The 21083-nt window shown below is 35.8% G+C and overlaps 1 protein-coding gene across 2 annotated transcripts in view; it reads right to left on the bottom strand.

The window, feature by feature from the left end:
• Nucleotides 1-21083, bottom strand: part of MS3_00009306 (uncharacterized protein) — a 49519-nt gene that overhangs the window by 15386 nt on the left and 13050 nt on the right. Inside the window, exons 5-11 of one of the 2 annotated variants that reach the window (XM_051217658.1) lie at nucleotides 19594-19633; nucleotides 13608-13664; nucleotides 13384-13495; nucleotides 8608-8714; nucleotides 6928-6987; nucleotides 5635-5705; nucleotides 2411-2853 (exon numbers count right to left, since the gene is read on the bottom strand). In XM_051217658.1, coding sequence (XP_051065075.1) covers nucleotides 2411-2853; nucleotides 5635-5705; nucleotides 6928-6987; nucleotides 8608-8714; nucleotides 13384-13495; nucleotides 13608-13664; nucleotides 19594-19633 — 890 coding nt within the window. Of the gene's footprint in view, nucleotides 1-2410; nucleotides 3127-5634; nucleotides 5706-6927; nucleotides 6988-8607; nucleotides 8715-13383; nucleotides 13496-13607; nucleotides 13665-19593; nucleotides 19634-21083 lie in introns of those variants that run through there. The other variant, XM_051217659.1, reaches the window with a different exon arrangement.

The raw sequence follows: 21083 nt of genomic DNA, 5'->3' as shown, positions 1-21083 counted from the left end.
GGGGTACAGAAACAACTCTGAGAATGCATTTTTTGAAAAAAAAATTTGTCGAATATAAACGATTTACACTTGTTGAAAGAATACAGATTAAAATAAATGAAGTTATTTGATTAACTTTTAATGTAAACACCGAAAACATAGTCGGTATTTATCTATTCCGATTTTCCATTGTAATGTAAAAAGTTCATCAAAATAAAAAGGTGATGTATTTTAGATAACAAGTCATTTGACGTTATTCCACAAATATTGGAGGTGTAAAAGAGGTCATACTGACGTAGTTGGTTTTTGTGCATTCGATTTTACTCAATCTTTTTCTCTTGACATATCTTAATGTGGTATATTTAGCAAATTAGATTGGTTCACATTGTGATGTCTAGACTAAAGAAATGAACTTTACAGATAAAAGATAATATCAGAAATTCATATGAAGTCAATTACAAATATGCACAGTGCAGTTATGATTAAACGATCCGGTTCACAGAACAAAACACCTATTGAATTCTTATTTTCCTCAGTCACGGGTATGAGGGCTGGTATCACTTCCCGGCTGCCCACACCGTGTAAGGGTATTTCTTGAGGAACCTGAGAAGGAAGTTGGATTAGTGTTGACCTTAACGATCTGGGAGCGTGACCACAGAGCCCAAGGGACAACTGCTTGAAGCCGGTCGCACACGGCCTCTTTGTGGGAGACTTTTAACATATTAGCTCCGTTCTTTAAAGGGCCTTACCGCCGGAGACAGAAATCCGTGAGGTAAGGTGGGGTGTGACATTTTTAGGGTTGACCTTTTCTAACCCCTTCCTTCCTTGTGAGAAGGCAGCATCGCTGCAGATGCTGGTTGTCCGAGGGAAACACCTTATTGCTGTCACACCCCTCTACAGTCAGCAGTACGACTTCACCCTCAGACCTTGAGTTGCTGCCTTTAGTCTTACCGTTCTCCAATCGACCTGCCTGGCATGGTAGAACCTACAAGAACATATGTTCCAGCCAATAAAGCTCGGTTGGGTCATCACGATAGGCAAGCCCGACCACCGCGTCAAGGTAGCAGCTACGGTCCTACTGGCCTAGGAATATCGTTTTCATTTCAATAGCATATGTATTTCTCCATTCATTAACGTAATCATTATTATTCTGTTGTATTTCTAATTACTTCTTCGATGGTATGTAGATATTTTTCTTCTTTGACTAGATCGAATGTTGAAACTTAGCTCTTTATTTATTTTATCAACCAGACATTAATTTCCGAATGGGAGTTTGTGGAGATTATAATAATTCTAATAGTTAAATGCATTAGTTGATCTAAGCTAGACAACCGTTGAAAACCTAGAAGCATTGGATGGCCGTTTCGTCTTAGTACGTGACTCCTCAACCGTGTGTATGTGTGGGGCTCCAACCCAGGACATTCGATCTCGAGTGTGAACGCTTAACCTCTAAACCATTGGGCCGGCATCCAACGGTGTTAATGTCTAACATCAAACGATCCATGATCTTGCGCAACCATTCATTCATTGTCTGAGGTAGATATTTATTTATTTATTTGAACGCAAAGATATTGGTACAAGGGGGCACCAGATACATATGCGCCACATAAATCATCCGATTTGTGTGGGGGCTTGGATACTGCCCGGGTGCCCAAACAGAAGTAGGTGGTTTTCTTACGAGGCAACACCCGAAGCCTTTGCTCCAAAGGTCTAATCCACGAGGCAGTGGAGCGACGTAAGGAAACGCAGGCCCATGGTAGTCCGTGACCAACAATAGGTTCATACGCCACTTGTTTGCTTAGGATCTTTGATACCATGTACACCATTGGTTTAGAATCAGGGTTTTCCAACTCTCCTAGTTGGATCCTCCATATCCACCAACCCGATTGCAGCGCCGAACATTCACTTTTCATCCTCTCAATTTCATAAACAACACCCCCGCCACGAGGATGTAGTGAGTAGGACTTCCCTGGCAGAGACTATATACGCGTGGCCATGTGAGGCCATTTCGAGGGCGAGAGCGGACTCTCCTCACTCTCGGCCGTACCTGTATCTACTCGATACGGACTAGACTCCACTGGTTACGGCTTCACATTAGAATTCCAGGAAATCCATCTTAAAGCCAGTCACTAGTGAGCACATGATAATTATTATCAGAATAAGTGGTTTATCGAGATTGTAATAAATTTAATAGTTGAATTCACGAATCGATCTAAGCTAAACTACCACTGAAAACCTAGAAGTACTGGACAGTCCTTGGATTCGAGCCCTACATACAGGATCTTGGATGCTTACTGCCGAGGAGTCCTATACTAGGATGAAACAATCATCCAATACTTCTAGATTTTCAACGATGATCTAGCTAAGATTGACTCTTGGATTTAACTTATAAAGATATTCATTTCATTTATGAATAATAAAAATAACTAACCAAGTAGATTCTTTTCAGATGTTATTATGGAATTCTGTTCAATAGATGACAAAAAATTATTGAATTGTTGTTTAGCATTTGTTTGAGATAATTCATCAAATGATAATAAATCGAGAAAATTATCATTATCGGATTTCATTGAATAATAATTTTGTTGATTTATATCATTCATATTTATATTATTTTGATCATGATGATGATCTGAAAATTTATGCTGTCTTGCAGTAGATACAAATGATTCTAAACGTGTACGTTCTTCTTCAATAATACGTTGACGTTCTGTAGGAGTTAATATAAATTTATCTGATCCAGTTGAATAATCCAATGATTCGAAATCATTATTATTATTATTATTATTATTATTATTATTATTATTATTATTATTGGATATTGATGGATTTGTTGTTGGTTGTGGTTTTGGAGATATATTACTAGTTATTTTTCTGTAATATCAAGGAAAATGAAAGAAATGATAGATGAACACTATGGTGTCGTGTCGGTGATTATTTTAAGCCCATATTACCTTATTCTAGCTTTCGGATAGCCCATTCTATTCATTCTACTTGAGTCACATTCTGACCTTGTTATACGAGGAGAGACGACATATATATTTCAATATCAATCATCATTACAAACACCTTGGAGTCAGATCACAAGCCACTAAAGTGGAGAGCCCTTTCGATAATATCGTTCGATCTAAACGACGATTAAATAACGGGCCCCACAATGGTTTTATCAATAATAGATTGTATTTATTAATTGTTAATTAATATTTATAATAAGAAAAATTAATTCAGCGAAAAGTTCTCTTTTCGGCGAATTCATTTTCAAAGATGTACAATCGCAAATATATATACTTATTTTTACAGGATGATAATACTTACTTACTTACTTAAGCCTGTTACTCCTCGTGAAGGAGCATAGGCCGCTCACCAGCATTCTCCATCCAACTCTGTCCTAGGTAATCATTCCCACCTGTTTCCAGTTGTTATTCATCCTTTTCATATCTGATTCCATTTCCCGACGTAATGTATTCTTTGGCCTTACACTTATCTGCTTCCCTTCAGGATTCCATGTTAGGGCTTGCCTCGTGGTGTAGTTTGACGATTTGCGTAGTGTATATCCTATCCATTTCCATCGTCTTTTCCTAATTTTCTCTTCAGCTGGAAGCTGGTTTGTTCTCTCGCACAGAAGGCTGCTGCTGATGGTATCCGGCCAATGGATGTTGAGTATCTTGCGTAGACAACTATTTATCAATACTTGCACCTTCTTGATGATGGTTGTTGTAATTCTCCAAGTTTCAGCTCCGTACAGTAGAACTGCCTTGACATTCGTATTGAAGATTCTCACTTTGATATTGGTTGAAAGTTGTTTTGAGTTCCATATGTTCTTCAATTGTAGGAATGCTGTCCTTGCTTTCCAATCCTTGCCTCTACGTCTGCATCTGAACCTCCTTGTTCATCGATGATGCTTCCCAGGTATGTGAAGGATTCTACATCTTTCAGAGTTTCGTCATCAAGAGTGATTGGATTGCTGTTCTCTGTGTTGTATTTGAGGATCTTGGTTTTCCCTTTGTGTATGTTGAGGCCTACTGATGCAGAGACTGCTGCTACACTGGCTGTCTTTATCTGCATTTGTTCATGTGTATGGGATAGGAGGGCCAGGTCATCTGCGAAGTCCAAATCGTCTAATTGATTCTGAGCTGTCCGTTGTATGCCGTGTTTTCCCTCAGATGTCGAGGTCTTCATAATCCAGTCAACCACCAGAAGAAAGAGAAAGGCAGAGAGTAGACAGCCTTGTCTGGCTCCGATCCTTTCTTGAGATGCATCTGTCAGCTGCCCTCCATGTACCATTTTGCACTGTAGTCCGTCGTATGAGTTCCGGATAATGTTGACAATCTTCTCAGAAACTCCGTAGAGTGGAAGAAGTTTCCATAACGTTTTCCTATCTACACTGTCAAATGCCTTTTCATAATCAATGAGGTTGATGTACAGTGACGAGTCCTAGTCAACTGATTGTGCACGACCAATCCTTACAGAATCCAGCTTGTTGATCTCGAAGTTGGGCGTCTACTGGATGATAATAATACTGGTAATAAAATTCTTTTAGACAATGTGTGATAGGTTAAATAAGCAAAGTTATTAAAAAAATTCTTCAAAAAAACAAGTAAAGTTTAATAATCGTTTGATTGTTAATGGCATAAGTATTTATTGAAAGATAGATAGGGAAACGTATAGCTCAGTATGATAAGATAAATGTTGAAATTGAGATCAGATGTAATGAGGGTGATCGTGGAGACAAAATGAACCAGTTGGGGGTAGAAAATTTAAGGGGAAGATGGAGGGTGAGGCAGATGGCTGTAAACGAAGAAGAGTATGAAGAGAGAGAGAAAAAATAAAAAATTATAAGACATCAGGAGCATGGTAAAAGAAGGGGTTGTACCAGTCGTTTTTGCACACACAATTCCGATTTTTCCAGATGTATGGCTAATGCTTCGGCAATGTAAAGAAGATGCAGTCTAATGGTTTTTGGGAGACTTCTGCTTACCTTGTAGATGACTTTGAACGCAGAGTCTATCTTGATTGAGTGATCTGTGTTCACAAGGTGTTCAATTACTGAGCTTTTTATTGAGCCGCTTCCTACTCTTTTTAGCCATACCGGACAACGTCCGTGAATTCTTTGGGATAAAGTACACATCGAACGACCTATATACCTAGCTCCATATGAGCAGGTAAATTCATAAATGCACATTGAGTTGGTCAGATGCGATAATTTATCTTTAAGATTATTGGTGAACAATGAGCGGCTGGAGAATACTATTTGCAATGTTGTTGTGGAGAATGTTCTTTATAAATAATTGGAAATTCTCCTCTTTAGGGTGTGTGTGTGACTCTGTAGCTCTTGAATTCGATGTTAAATTACCTGATATAAATGATTAAAAAAAATCCGCTTATATATACACATTTATTGATCACTGAGTAATAGTAACCCAATGTCATATTTGTTTGATGCTGATCAAGTTTAGTCGATCAGATTGTTGTATGACTATCCAAAATGAATATCACAGATCTGGATTCTATCAAAGACGATGATGATGATATGATGTTTACCAAGAATTTCATATTTGACTAAATATGTCCTATTGAATACATAGTTTACATAATCCAATAGCATATTAAATGAATGATATATTGTGAGGAAAATCTATTACAATAAACACTTACTTCTCAACTTGTTTATGACTTTCTAAGTATGTTAAATGTTCTTCAAGGGCTTCTAAAACTGATGGAGGGACCTAGTGATTAGCGTAATATATTTCAAACAATTAGAACATACATATTGAACATGAAAAATAAAATGTCAAATTGGGCAAATTAGAAGGAAAAGTAATATGAATTGCATTATTTTGGACAATAAATCAATATTCTCAGGATAGATTTAGTGTGAGAATAAATGATATTTGAACACATTAAGGGGGAGGGGTTGAATCTACATATGATATCTAAGGCTTCAGTAAACCCTAGTATTTTCTCCTAGAGACTCTTATATGACACCATGAACGTTGATCCGATATCAAACAAACCTAAGGCCAGTCTGAACCCGACGTTTAAAAATGGACAAAGATGTTAACCTGTCTGGTACTCTTATTAGAAATATTGTAATTCACTGGTTATTTTAGCCATTTAGGTATGTGTGTTTGGGCATCGTTACATGAAGACCACAACTGCTCCTTCCAAAATGTATCAATACATACATATAGAGTAATAAACACAATGGTATGTAACACACTTTTTGCATAGTGTTTAGGTTTTGGTAATGGATGAACTTTGACTTTTCAAAACTGAGTTGAACTGAGTAAAACGATCTATAGACCTATAATTTAAATTTTTGCTTCAACATGAGACTATTTGAGTTACATGTGAATGATAGGGTGATATGAAGACATGTGAGATTAGCGGTTGGATGCTTTTAGGTGACATGGTTCAGAGTTGTTCACGATAGCATCGATGCGAATACCTTTCCATTCTGTGTTTTCAAACTATATTCTAGATATTCAGTTGTTTTCTTTCTCATTACAAAAACATTATTTCCATCTCTTTTTAATTTGTCTTGGCGTGGTTAATACGATAGGGCAACTTGAACCAACACATATCTGCGCCATGCTCTACGTGAATAGTGACTGACTGACATGAAGATAAAAAAAACCAATGTGACGTTTGGTAATTGGAATTATGAAATCTCCTTGGGAAGAATCATTCTTTAATTTCCTTCAGGAAAAGAACGATACCAAAATAACTGAAATGAGGAAGTTATAATTTTGTTTAAACATTTTTCGTCTGACAATATTGCAGTTATCATGTCAATGGTATTTAGCTACTATCAAAATTGATAGTAGTATAAAAATAAGTCATAGAATAACTAAGTAGATACTATCCGCGGGCAAGTGTGGCGGTTATGATCAAGCGCTAAGTTACTTGTTTATTCTACACTACAAAAGATATTTTATTTACACTTACTGGCTTGAAAGGATTATTTTCTGAATCAATTGATAGGGGTGTGCCTCCAGGTTCAGCAGACTGAAGTAAAAAAAGATCGAATGAGTTTATATTGATTTACAAGTATTTTAATAAGAGATATTTGTAAGGAAAGTATTCATGTTAAGAACTGTAAAAATACAGAGTAAGAAATTTCGTTGAAGCGATAAACAGTCTCAAACTTGTAGTGCAACGAAACAGGAACAAGAGAATGGTAAACTTGGCAATATGCACGTATTTTATCACAATTAATTGATCATCGGGGGGTGATCAATGTCATGTGTGTCAAGTCCTTCTCAGTGCAGATCAAATGCTATCAACCGAGTTGCAATGTGGGCACTAGTCTACATGACTCGACATTGCGTGCACTATGATGAGATTAGATGGTGGTTGAAGGTAGTCAGCAGGAAACCCTGGACGAGTGCCAAGTAGCACGAAACCCGGGTTCAGGGTTATTTTATTTTCACAAAAGTAATATACAGAACGAATTGTTGTGCAGTCAACTGGTTCTTCAATTTGCACTACAAGTAGTGTAGGCTGACAAAATATAACCAAGCTTTCTGAATCTATTAAGAAATTTTGTTACGAACTAGAATAACAGGGCTGATGAAACTCCCAAAACACATGAAGTGGTCGATGAATTAAACCAATTCATTCGTAATATCATCGTTAATTTAGGTGTTGGTGTAAACAAGTCTTGAAGAAACCTTTTGAATCTGGAGGGTATGAAACGAATCTCAAATATATATATATATATATTGTCAACCTACACTACTTGTAGTGCAAACTGGAGAACAAGTTGACTGCACAACAATCCGTTTTGTATATTACTTTTGTGAAAATAAAATAACCCTGAACCCGGGTTTCGTGCTACTTGGCACTCGTCCAGGGTTTCCTGCTGACTACCTCCAACCACCATCTAATCTCAACATAGTGCGCGCAACGTCGAGTCACCTAGACTAGTGGCCACATTGCTTGGTATTTGTGTAAATGATAACAATCGTTCTAATGACATACTTATTATTGATGATGTAATTGTTAGTTTGGGATGAATATTGGGAAAATTTGAACTTTTCAGATTATTATCATTTATATCTTTATTGTATAATTGTATAGTTGCAGTTCTATATTAACCTTATCGTAAGCTTTCAGTGAATCTATTAACTGTACATTTTTAATATCCCTTAATCATTGTCAATCACTTATGTACTATTTGCTCCACCCTTTTATCAATTATGATATGATTGTATGCTAAAGTATAACTCCTTATTAACTGGTATGTGTGTGTGTGTGGTTAGGGCATTTCAAGTACATTATTCTATGAATTTCGAGTTATGATTTAATTAAGTACAATAAAGAACTAATCTGTTTCTCCCCCATCTACATCTGATTAATTACTGAGTAAGAACAAAGAATTTAAAGATCAATAAGTGTTGATTAATCAATATATCAATTAGTAAATAGATCTTAGTCGATAATTGAAAGTTTAATTGGTGAATAATCTAGCACATAATATCGATCAACAATCTTAAATCATAACAAATTAATGATCACAAGACACAGCAATATTAATATGCTATGATGTTACAAAATATTTGTAATCCAAACAAACAAAAAAACAAGATGAAATACACAAAACCAATGAATCACTGAATTAATTACCTCAGCAACTCTTACAAATGTATTCATAGATTCCATACGTTTTAGAAAATTCTTATAAATCTCTAATGATACCCGACAATCTCGTTTGGACATAGTGAAATATCGACCTGTGTGCATATCATTAAATAAATAATATGAAGGGGGGGAGGTGATTTATATTTACACACAAGAAAAAAACAAACAAACAAAATTAGAATATCATTATTCAATTAAAAAGTAATCAGGGCTTGGAGAACGGTAGTATCATGTTTCTTAGACAATGTATATGTAATGAAGCAGGATGAGTATCTTGCTCCGGTCAGGGTACCCGAGCAAATATCCCGACCCACATAAAAATCAACTGACTTGTGAGGCGTATATGTATTCAGTGCCCCTTTGTACCAATATTTATGTGTTCAAATAGAAATAATAAAAGGATGAGTATTGTTTAGACTAGTCCAGGAATAATAATGACATTAATGACTGAATGTTATGCTAAAAATTCTTTGAGTACAGTGATGCTAAGACTACCATCAAGCATTTACTTAGGATTCATCTTATTGATTATTATTATCAATGGTTTTATTCAATATTATATTTTTAGTACAATAGGTTGCCTTTTCTGATGGCTTGATCGATTCTGACGATAATATTTGAAATCTTGAAGTGATACTAAGCGATTGTCTTGTAAATCATTTAACTAGGATTCATGAATTGCGATTACACCACAATTACGATACATGTTTAGACTTAGTAGGAATTGAAGACAGTTCAACTTGCCAATTAGTGATCGCTAATTAGATGTAAGTAGTTCAGGAATCCACATGTGAATAATGATGCCACTGATTAAAATTTTTTTGTAACTTGCGCAGTGAAAGATCGTAAACTTTTCATAAATGTGCCTGAATAGACTATGCTATTAATAAACGTAATGATGTGTTAAAACAAACAAAACAGATAACTTGCTTAAATATCTAGATGGTAAGAGAAAAATGTAGTCTAAATATTTAAGCAGGCCGCCTTCAGACATCTGCTACAACAAACTGAGGAGTAAAATCAGTAAAAAAAAACAAAGAAGCCGTGACCAGTAGAGTTAATCAGTGTAGGGTAGAGACAGGTATCTAACTCAGTACAATGGAAGATGGTCGTGCAATTTCGTGGATTGGTTGAGGTTAGACATTAACACCATTGGATGCTGACTCAGTGGTCTAATAGGTAAAGCATTCGCGCGCAAGACTGAAGGTCCTGGGTTCGAGTCCCGCGAGCGAGGTCGTGGATGAGCACTATGGAGGAGACCCACAATAGATCGAAACGACTGTCTAGTGCTCTCAGGTTTTCAATGGTGGTCTAACATTGATCGATTCACCGTTTCAATAAAACCAAGGGTTCACATTATAATATCTAAGGGTATGCAAAAATGCATATGTGTATGTCAAGTAAGTTAGTAAGGGAGTTACCGTAGAGACAGCTTAGTTGAATATAAAGAATACCAATGAATTCATTTGAATCATTTGTATGGTAACACGAAAAACTTTAGACACATACAATTGATTTGTAGTAAGAGTGATTAATCACACCCAACTCTATATTCATTCTTAAGTTTACTTTTCATAGAAACTTTTTGATCATCAATAAAATGTATGACACTAAAGTACAAATTAATTTATTAAAGATGAAATTAAAATGAACTCAATTTTACAAGCTTAAATTGTTAATTTGAATCATCATTTAGATAATTGGAACAGTGATTTAATAATAAAAGTACTTGATTTTCAATCACACTATACGACAGATTTAAACGTTACTCGATATATTTTGATTTGATCAATCAGGCAGTAATTTGGTGCATGCTACTTATATCGACAGATATTGAATTGAAGAAATTTAGAAGTGAAAGAAACATAAAGGATGTCAAGAACAACCATTCGATTTGTGTGAGCGCTGGGATACTGCTCGGGTGCCCAAACCAAAGCAGGTGGTTTTCTTAAGGGATCACAGCCGGAGCCTTTGACCTAAAGGTCTGATCCACAAGGCAATGGAGTAACGTAAGGAGATGCAGCTTTACGGTAGTCGGTGACCAACGATTGGTTCATACTCCATTTGTTTCCTCATGATCCTGGAGTCTATATGCACCAGTGGTTTGGAATCAGGGTTTTCCGACTCCCGTAGGTGAACCCTTCATGTTCACTAACTCGGTTAAAGTGCCGGACATTCGCTTTTCGTCCTCTCAATTTCGTAAACAACACCCCCACCACGAGAAGGCAGTGAGTGGGACTTGCGTGGTAGTGGTTGTATGCACGTGGCTATGTGAGAGCATTTAGAGAGGGAGAGCGGATTCTCCTCACTCTCGACTGTACCAGAGCATTTGGGGGTGTTTATTCATTACAATATCACAAATTCTTGAATTAAAAGTATGACTTGCAGTCAAATATATGAATCTGTACTTTTTTTAATGAGTTAATATGTATATTTACATTGGTTCAATTGTTAGACCACATTAGGTTAGTGAGATGAAATGATTATGACAAATTTCAAAGTAGTAAAAGCAGTAGTGTCGTGTATGTGCTACTTATATTGGCAGTAAGTTGAGTTTTCCCCATCTAAGTTTCGTTCACTACAATAACAGTAACAATAGTAGTAGGAATGATTAAACATACAGACAATTATCAACTGATTTGAGCATCTTTGGCTAGTAAATAGGGACTAATCAAAGCAATGTTCACTTAATGATTTTAACATACACGAGTAATTCTTTATTCTTCTTCATCTGTTAAAACTGTGATACAGATGTGAGTTTAAGATTCCATCAATAAACAGTGCCAGGTATGTTTTATTCCTGGCGCCTTTTAAATCTTTTTTTCCTTATTTTAAATCAAAAATGCAACAATTAATTCATCGAATGATAGAAATGTTCCTGATCTGAGATACACTACTTTGTTAAGAGTTGTATATATCCATATAAAAATTTGTGTCTGTTATTAGCTGAAACAAGAGACTTTCGTAAGTTATTCGCTATTTTCAGCATACATATCATAACTACTTAATCGAGCCATATAGGCTGGAATACTTGAGCCTTTAGGTCCTATCATTCCGGATAGATTATTTGGAGAACGGGTAAGACGAAAAGCAGCAGACTAAGGTACGAGGATGGAGTTGTATTACTGACTATGCTAGGATATTATAGGAGTAAAGTGTTTCCTCCAGACAACCAACGTCAGCATTGATGCTGTCTTCTCACAGAGGAGGGGATTAGAAAAGGTTAGCCATAAAACTGTTACATATTACCATACTCTATGTGTTTCCAACCCCGGAAGTAAGGCCTTCATTTACAACTGCCCACAAGAAGATCGTGTGCAAGTGGTCTGAAGCAGTTTTCCCTTGGTATATGCGGTTACGCATTCCCGTCTCCAAAACCACTACTAATCCAGTTTCTTTTTCATAACAAAGTAAGTAAACGAAGATTTTTCAAAGTATAAAATACACTTTAGTGGATGTATGAAATACGAGTGATCAAGTTATAACTTTTGGCCTTGTGCTCTATTAATATATAACGTAATGATACCGTCAATCAGAACAGTAACTTATCGACAGGACCGATGACGCACAAACTCGTACGAGAAGTCTATAGTCCTTATCACTCGTTCTTCCTTCCTAGCCCTGCCTATTGAGTTCAGAACGCCAATAGCAGCCTCCGCAATATGAATTGTATATTTCAAACATACTGTGTTTATATACAAGCCAAACGGACCACATCACTACATAAAATAGGAAATAACGATTGTACAAGATCGAGACAAAAAGTGACTGTGATAGTGTGAGCGACTGTACCTAATAGACTGAGTATAACTTCAGAATGATAAGTCGTATAATAATAGTCCATGGGTCGAAACGAAGCTTATAATAGGAGGAATATGAATATACATAGTTTAGTTATTTAACAATTATACAATAGAAATATATGTACAGTATTAGTCTATAAATAGATCCCAACAGTTGCTATTCATTATTCTCGTCGGGATATAACAGGTCATAATATGACAAGATATTTAAAACGATTAGATATACATCGATCCGTACCAGTGCGAACAATATCTAGCATTCGTTAAATTCGTCAATCAAGTACAGGCTTATCATATACTTAGCTATGAGCGCTTACATTATTTTTGTGAGAGCTGATTGACAACTAACTTAGCCGTTTAAACCTTGAGTGGCTTTGAGTACTATTAGAGGTATGAAGATAGTTTTCAATTCCCGGTTACCCACACCGTGGAAGGGTTTGTCTGGAGGTACCTGAAAAAGAAATTGGGTTAGAGTTGGTCTTAGTGACCTGAGAGCGTGAATGCAATGTCCAAGGGAAAACTGATTGAGGCCGGTCACATACAACCTTTTTGTGAGTAATTTTCGTGTTAGCTCCGTACTTGTTGGGACCTTACCACCGGAGATGGAAATCTGTGGGATGAGGCAAGGTGTGCATTTTTTGGAATCGATCATTTCAAATCCCGTCCTTCCCTGTGGGAAGGCAGCATTGCTATTATGCTAGTTGGCTGAGGGAAACATCTTACTGCTGTCACACCTCTGTACCTTCAGAAGTATGACTTCGTTTAAACCGAAGTGGATGCAGCAAGATTCGAAACTAAAACCTATTCCTTGGAAATTGAGCACTTTGATCACTAAGAAAAAGGTAGCACAACAGAGAAAATCCTAATTGTGCTCTTTCATCTGTTGAAATAAAAGTTAATTAAACAAGAAAGAAAAAAACAACTAATACTACCATTAAAACAAACAATAAAAACTTACCAATTAGATTAATCATACCCTCATTATACACAGCGTATAAACGAATTAAATCTCGATAAAGAGATAAATGAGCAACTCGAAGAAGTGAATTCGACAATTCATTAAGTGTAGCCTAAAAGATTATTATGAAGTAATAATGATCATCATGGGAAGGCTTGGAATTCAGAATATATATACATATACATGATTATGTAATAGAAATATTAGAGATCATTTGTACTTACATCGAACATAAGTAGAGCATCTAATTGTTTCTCAATAACTGGTAAAGTTTTCATTAGCTAGTATGGTTTAATAAGGGAAGATAAGCAACAAAAAAATTGTGAATAGTAATATTGAAGTCTACATATTTACTAAGAAATAACAATGAAATATAATTTGAGTGTAAATTTTCAATATTGAATGACATCCATTGAAGAATTATTGAAGTACAAAGAAAAGCACGATTAGTATTTCAGCTTATACATACGTATCACTATGGGGTTGTGGAGATCTTGAACCGATTGATGTTAGACCACCAGTGAAAACCTGGAAGTACTGGACGGCCGTTTTGTCCTATTGTGGGACTCCTCAGCGATGTTGGTCTAACATCAATCGGTTTAAGATCTCAATCTATAACTTAATAATCTCGACAACCCTATACTGATAATTACTATGTGCTCACTAGTGACTAACTTCGTGAGGGAAGTATCGGAGTTTTTGTGATAAGCCGTGACCAGTAGAGCTAATCCGTGTAGTGTAGAGACAGGTACAACGGAAGATGGTCGCGCAATTTCGTGGATTGGTTGAAGTTAGACATTAACACTATTGGATGCCGACTCAGTGGTCTAGTAGGTAAAGCGTTCGCACACAAGAGTGAAGGTCCTGGGATCGAATCCCATGAGAGGGATCGTGGACGCGCACAGCTGAGGAGTCCCACAATAGGACGGAATAGCCGTTCAGTGCTCCCAGGTTTTCAATGGTTGTCTAACATCAATCGGTTGATGATTTCAATTCATACATATGTAGTTAGTCAATAGTTAGAATGAAGAAATTCCCAATTACTGACCTCAATATACTACTATTGTAGTAAACGAGAACTCAAATATGGTAAACTAATTTATTGTTTTATGCAGAATTACACAGTGCCTTCGTAAAATATGAAAATCATACATTAAATATGTTATTTACACATCTACCTTCAGTTATTCTTTACATTACTTCATGATTCTTATAAATCTGTTGTTATTCGGATTGCCATCTGTTTTCCTACCTGTTCTTTTCAAATTCAATCTTCTGTTGTCAGGGATTCCTCTTCCGATTAGTGTTACATACTAGTTATATCTGTCCACATAAGGGGTGTACATCACACTATTATCATTTATTTACACACAGTAGATGTTAAATAACTACAATCAATGTAAATATGCAGTGATTTATCGGTTTTGAGTTTTATACTGCAATTTAACTACATCAACTGTCTTCATAATCCAGGAGATGAGATATATTCCAGAAGTAAAACTACCCAACCAAACTTAATATGAGTACAATAAAATGTGAATGAGAGTAAATAGTTATTTTGTATACTATAATGACAAATCAATCATATTTGAGATAATACCTTTTGAACTAACAGTTGATAGTAATTATTAAGACTATAATTTATGAACAACCTTTGAGCAATGCTTAATTGATCTTAAAAATGTCGACCTATTTACCAATGTTAAAAGAATGTTATAAATTAGTATGAGGGATTATGATTATGATTTACAGTTCGATGCTATGGTTAGGAATTCGAGTTAGAGTTAGTTCTCATTACAAACCGACATCGAACGTAATAGCAAAATGCTATTTAGTCATATAGATGAATGGATTTCGTGCCAAAATACAAGACGTACTATCTTAAATCTATATTGATCCGTACATAATTTATGGTCGCGCTCATCCACATTTCAAACTACAGAAAAATCTAGTTCACGATCAGAAAATGATATGTAAATAATTTAAGTAGTTTATCTGAAGAAATCACCATAATATAGAATGATTTTACTATTTAATGAGTGAAATTGAAGAACAAAATGTTGATCGATAGATGATTACACACAATGATACAATGCAGCTGAGTGATAGCTACTAACGAAGCCATTTATATTAACCCAACAACAAGAATGATTAGAAATTAAAAACAAGACCGGCTAGCCAGAAGATTTGACCTTTTATGAAATGAAATAACATTTTTGTATACAAAAGATTAACATAAAAGAGAACATGATAACATGTTACAGGTGATTGATTGAAGGAAATCAATTTGTGCGCCGCTCACTCTACAATTAATTAAGATCCGATTGTTAGGAATAATTCTTGGGCACTGTATCACCCCTCTTCAAAAATGATGTAGAATCTTTCTGTAGTGACGGAGTTTCTTTTCCATCTAAAGATTTTGACTACATGATTGAAGTGATGTTCAAGGTACTTGTCTGATAAGGAATAAAGTCAACTTTTTTCTCCTCCCTTTTGAAACTGAACGTTTGTTATACGGTATCGATGTGCTGTAACTGAAAACGTCAATGGTCAATCTGAGGCATGTGCCATACACTTAGCTAAGTGTTATGAAACCACTATTGAAGATTTTGAACTGTAAATTGAAAAGTTTTCAGGAAACTTGGACTACGAATGTCAATTGGAAGTGACTTTAAGACTCATAACCAACTTTATTATATTATCGGTTGCAATCAGTGCATTAGTACGAAAACTTTGATTTTCATCTGTGATTTTCTTTCCTAAGCTGTATTTGACTTCGAGCTAATAACTTGTGAGTAGTGTACAGATTTTGATTACCGCAGGTATAAAATAAAAAAATATAAATGAACCCATTTACTAGGTACTTATTCGCGTATAGAGTCTAATAGGAATATTTGGCTTCCCGAATCTAAGTAAATGGGGTGGGGTTCGAATCCGGGAGTTAATGATTGAAAGTTAAACATTCTAAGCACTAAACCACTGCTCCACTTATGCAATAGTAATTTTGATAAGTTCGATCTGAGATTGCATCAAATGTGAAGGTATAACGATTTCCACTTACATAGAATACGGGAGTTTATGATTTTGCATTGATAGACACTAATAATTTATATGCTAACATACAGTATGTGGTTTCTAAATCAATAGATTGTTAACTTCTTTAAATTAACCGGTAGACATACATAACGTTCATTGTCCATTTTATTAGTTTGACCTTTATAAATTTAGATCTTTTGTATGCAACATAAACAAAATACACCGCTCTCACTCTCTATTCACAATCTTGTTAAAAAAAACCAAAAATGAACATGCTTTAAATGCGATAAAAACTATTGAATCACGTTCATATTGATGGAAGCGGTTGAACATTGTTTAATCAAATCTGACTGATTTTTCCTATACAAAGTGTAAACATTAATTTTATCTTTTGATTAAGATCATGAACCGATTGATGTTAGAACACCATTGAAAACCTGGAAGCACTGAACGGCCGTTCTGTCCTATTGTGGGACTCCTCAGCAGTTCGCATCCACGATCCCTTCCGCGGGATTCGAACGCAGGGCCTTTAGTCTCACGTGCGAATGCTTAACTTACTAGACCACTGAGCCGGAATCCAATGGTGTTAATGTCTAACTTCAACCAATCCACGAAATTGCGCGACCATCCTCCATTGTACTGAGTTAGATACCTGTCTCTACCCTACACGGATTAGCTCCATCAATTGGTTCAAGATCTCAATCAAAAACTTAATATCCACAACCTCTATACTGATAATTAATTTTACCATTAGTATGGTGGATTTGTGGAGATAGTAAAATTGTTTTTTACATTACAAGTTACTGATCTCAGTTAGACCATGATTGAGAACCTGGAATGATTGGATGACCGTCTTGTTCTTGCATGAAACTTTTTATAGTAGTTAGGGTCCGCGACCACGTACGCAAGAAGCGAAAGCTAAAACTTCAAGCTTCGCGCTGGAACGCTTAACTCCTATACAACTGAGCCGGTATCTAATGGTTTTAGTGTCTAATTTCAATCAGTTCACGATATTTCGAAACCCTCATCAATTACCTGTGGTGGATGACTGTCATACATCCGAAATGGATTGGAATCCACTAGAACTACAGGAGTTACATTTTGGAAGAGTCCCATACTAGGGAGAAATGACCATTTAATGCTTCCAGGTTTTCAAGTGATCTAGCTCAAATCAATTCGTAATTTAAGCTGAAAATTATTTAAATGATTGGAGTTAAACCAACTATTTATTAATGAACAATATTTAATCATTTAATCTTGATTTAGACCAGATGATTTTGATTTAAGAGAGATCTAGGAAAAGTAGTTATATTAGTTTGGATAAAATTCTGTATGATCATTTGATTTACCCGAATCACAATTAATTTATTATTGCTATCCTGAAACTATTTTATTTTATCCATTTCCAATGATTACATAACCGTTTGTGTACTTTATTCAAAGTAGACATCACTATAGTGACTAGTACACTATATTACAAACACTTCGAGGTTAAAATAACTCAATTCACAGTAAAAAAATGCAGTTTTTCTAAAAGATAGATGCAACTCTTTAAAGAAACTGCGACAAGACTATAATTTGTGGACGAACCAATCATATTGAGTACAGGTCTTAGATTTTGGCGCGAAATTCACTTATTCATTCGAATAAATAGTTTTGGCATAATAGCTGATGTCAGTTCGTGATAAAAACCCTAAATCTAATTCCTAACCTTAACCATCAACTGTAAATCATAATCCTTATTCTTCAAACTGCTTAATAGCCCCCAAATGCCCTGGTACGGCTGAGAGTGGGGAGTCCATTCTCCCTCTCGAAATGCTCTCACATGGCCGCGTGTATATAGCCTCTGCCAGGGAAGTTCTACTCAACTCCTCGTGGCGGGGGTGTTGTTTACGAAATTGAGAGGAAGAAAAGCTAATGTCCGGCACTTTAACCGGGTCGGTGAACATGGAGAGTCCACCTAGGGGAGTTGGAAAACCCTCGTTCCAAACCAATGGTGCACATGGGCTCCAGTATCCCGAGGGAACAAATGGCGTATGAACCTATTATTGGTCACCGGCTACAATGGGACTGCATCTCCTTACGATGCTCCACTGCCTCGTGGATCAGACCTTCAGGTCAAAGGCTCCGGTTGTGACCTCCTAAGAAAACCACCTGCTTCGGTTTGAGCACCCAGGCAGTATCACAGCCCTCACACATATCAAATGAGATTTGTGTGGCGCATATGTATCTGGCGCCTCCTTGTATGTGTTAAAATAAAATAAAAAAATAAAAACTGCTTTATAACTCTCATTTAGCCCTAGTAAGTAGGTAGCGTCGCTTAAAGGTCGTCCATAAATTAAAGTGTCACCGGAATTATTTGTTTTTAGGGATATTTTCTAGTTAAACAATGGTCTTATTGGCGTCCGTTACTGAGAAAGCTCACAAGTTTTTGATCACATTGATAATAAGAAATCAGACGAGAACATACACGTTTTAAACAATCAACAAAGTAATCTTCATTTTAAAAAATGTATCATGACTTTGAATCAATGCATTTCTAAATGATATCAGTGACTAGCAAGTTGTTTGAACAGGTCAGACTGATTCACCTCTTTTTCTACTAAGAACACTATTGTCAGCTTTAATTAATAGCATTACTCGATAGTTTTACTGGAGACGAAAAATGTATTGACACTACTTATGTTCTAAAGAACTTTTATTATATGATAATAAACGACTAATATAGACATACTGATCACATATCGAGTTATTTAATCCAACAATCAAAATTAATCGTTTAGCCTAGATCACAACTATCGCTACCGATTGTCATTCGAATAACTTCTGGGCAGTTTAATTTGACAAATCATGTTTGTTTTTACGAATTTTCTAACTAGATAGTAATGATTCTATTCGATAGGGAACTTCACGAAATTCTAAAAGAAGGAATTATGAAGTCAATGAAGTTAGTTGATATACGGATGGAGGATTAATGGTTATACTGAAGTTGAATATACGAACTGTTAGATTTTTACAATTCAGTACGTAACTGATACTTCAAGTTTGATTTTGTATAGAATTGTAGATGATAATTGACAAAAATTCTAATGGATATCCCAGAAAATTTAAAAGATGAAATTCAAAGTCGAACTAAATCAATTGATATGTTGAATGGAAGTACTAATGACTTACTTTATCTTGAGGCATTGTTCGCATATCACCATCTTCTTTCCTATAAAACATAATAAATCTGATGTATAATTAACTGTTTCTCCCTTTTTTTAATTAATATTTGATAAACTATTAAAAATTGGAAAACAATTACCAAAAAGAAACAAACATAAAACAAAATACTGGTAATAATGGAAAGATAACAAGATAAGAACTAGACCACTGAGCCGGCATCAAACTCACTGAAGACAATGGTGTACGGTGGCGCAACTTCGTAGATTGGTTGAAGTTAGACATTAACACCGTTGAATGCCGGCTCAGTCGTCTAGTTGGTTAAGCGCCTGGTGCGAGACTGATAGGTCCTGGGTTCGAATCTCGCGGAGGGCAGGATCGTGGATGCACACTGCCGAGGAGCCCCATACTAGGACGAAACGTTCGTCCAGTGCTTCAAAGGTTTTCCATGGTGGTCTACTTTCAATTGACTCATGATTTCAACCAGTGAAATACCTAAAATCTCCACAAAACCCCTTCTGATATTAAATCAATGTTACATAATCGAGAACAGGTCAGTGATTAAAAAAATATAGACAGTGAAATAACATTCATAAACAATATAAGATTACGTAATAAGATGTGTTCAGATAATTAGACAATGAAACGTATGTTTTGAAAAACTGTGAGGGGGTGAAGAAAAACAAACAAATGAGTACCGAAAATAATAATGAATAAAATCATTTACTAAGGTCAAGGGAGAGATAAAGGTGTTACAAATACCTTATGAACAAAAAGACTTGGATTGTTAGCTCGAATTATTATAGCTTCTGCTATGTGTAAGAGATGAGATCGAACACCATAAGGAAAACTAGTAGGAATATGACAAATCACTTTAAATAATCTATTTCTGTCTACTACATGGCCGATATTCATCAAGTGTGATAGAACAGAGCTACGTATTGTTTTGACAGTACCTTTTCCTAACCACGAAGGGGAGTGTTTACTAACTTGTTGGCTCAGCTGTCTGGTAGTGCGCCCAATATAGGTTTCTCCACAGGATCATCTGAATTCTTAGATACACACTGATGTGGTAGAACCAGGTAACTTATCCTTTAGTTGAGGAATCACCATGAACCGAGTGGAGTTCAATAGACAGAGGTTAACTGTATTAAACGTTCTCTTCACTGCTCTAGTCAGTCTATTACGTAGCACATCAGCTACATCTTCATTGAATTGCAGCTTCAGGAATAGAGTTTTCTTATTAGCCGTTGGTATCGCTACTTTCATGTTTGTTACATGCAACTGCTTCTTCAGGAAACCTTGTAGGTAACCCACTTCAATTAACATATTATGAATAAGCACAAGTTCCTTGTCTATAGTATCGACTGAGCATATCTTTGTAGCTCTATTTGATATGCATCTGACTAGGTTTCTCTTATAATGAATGGCTACAAAGCCCAAGAAATGTGTGTATTGGCTTGCTGAAGAACTTTTTCTATATACACTTCTATTGATAG

The sequence above is a fragment of the Schistosoma haematobium genome, chromosome 5 (genome assembly GCF_000699445.3).
Source record: "Schistosoma haematobium chromosome 5, whole genome shotgun sequence".
Classification (NCBI taxonomy): domain Eukaryota; kingdom Metazoa; phylum Platyhelminthes; class Trematoda; order Strigeidida; family Schistosomatidae; genus Schistosoma; species Schistosoma haematobium.
Note: the sequence above shows the minus strand (reverse complement) of the source record. Positions and strands in the feature narration are given on the sequence as shown.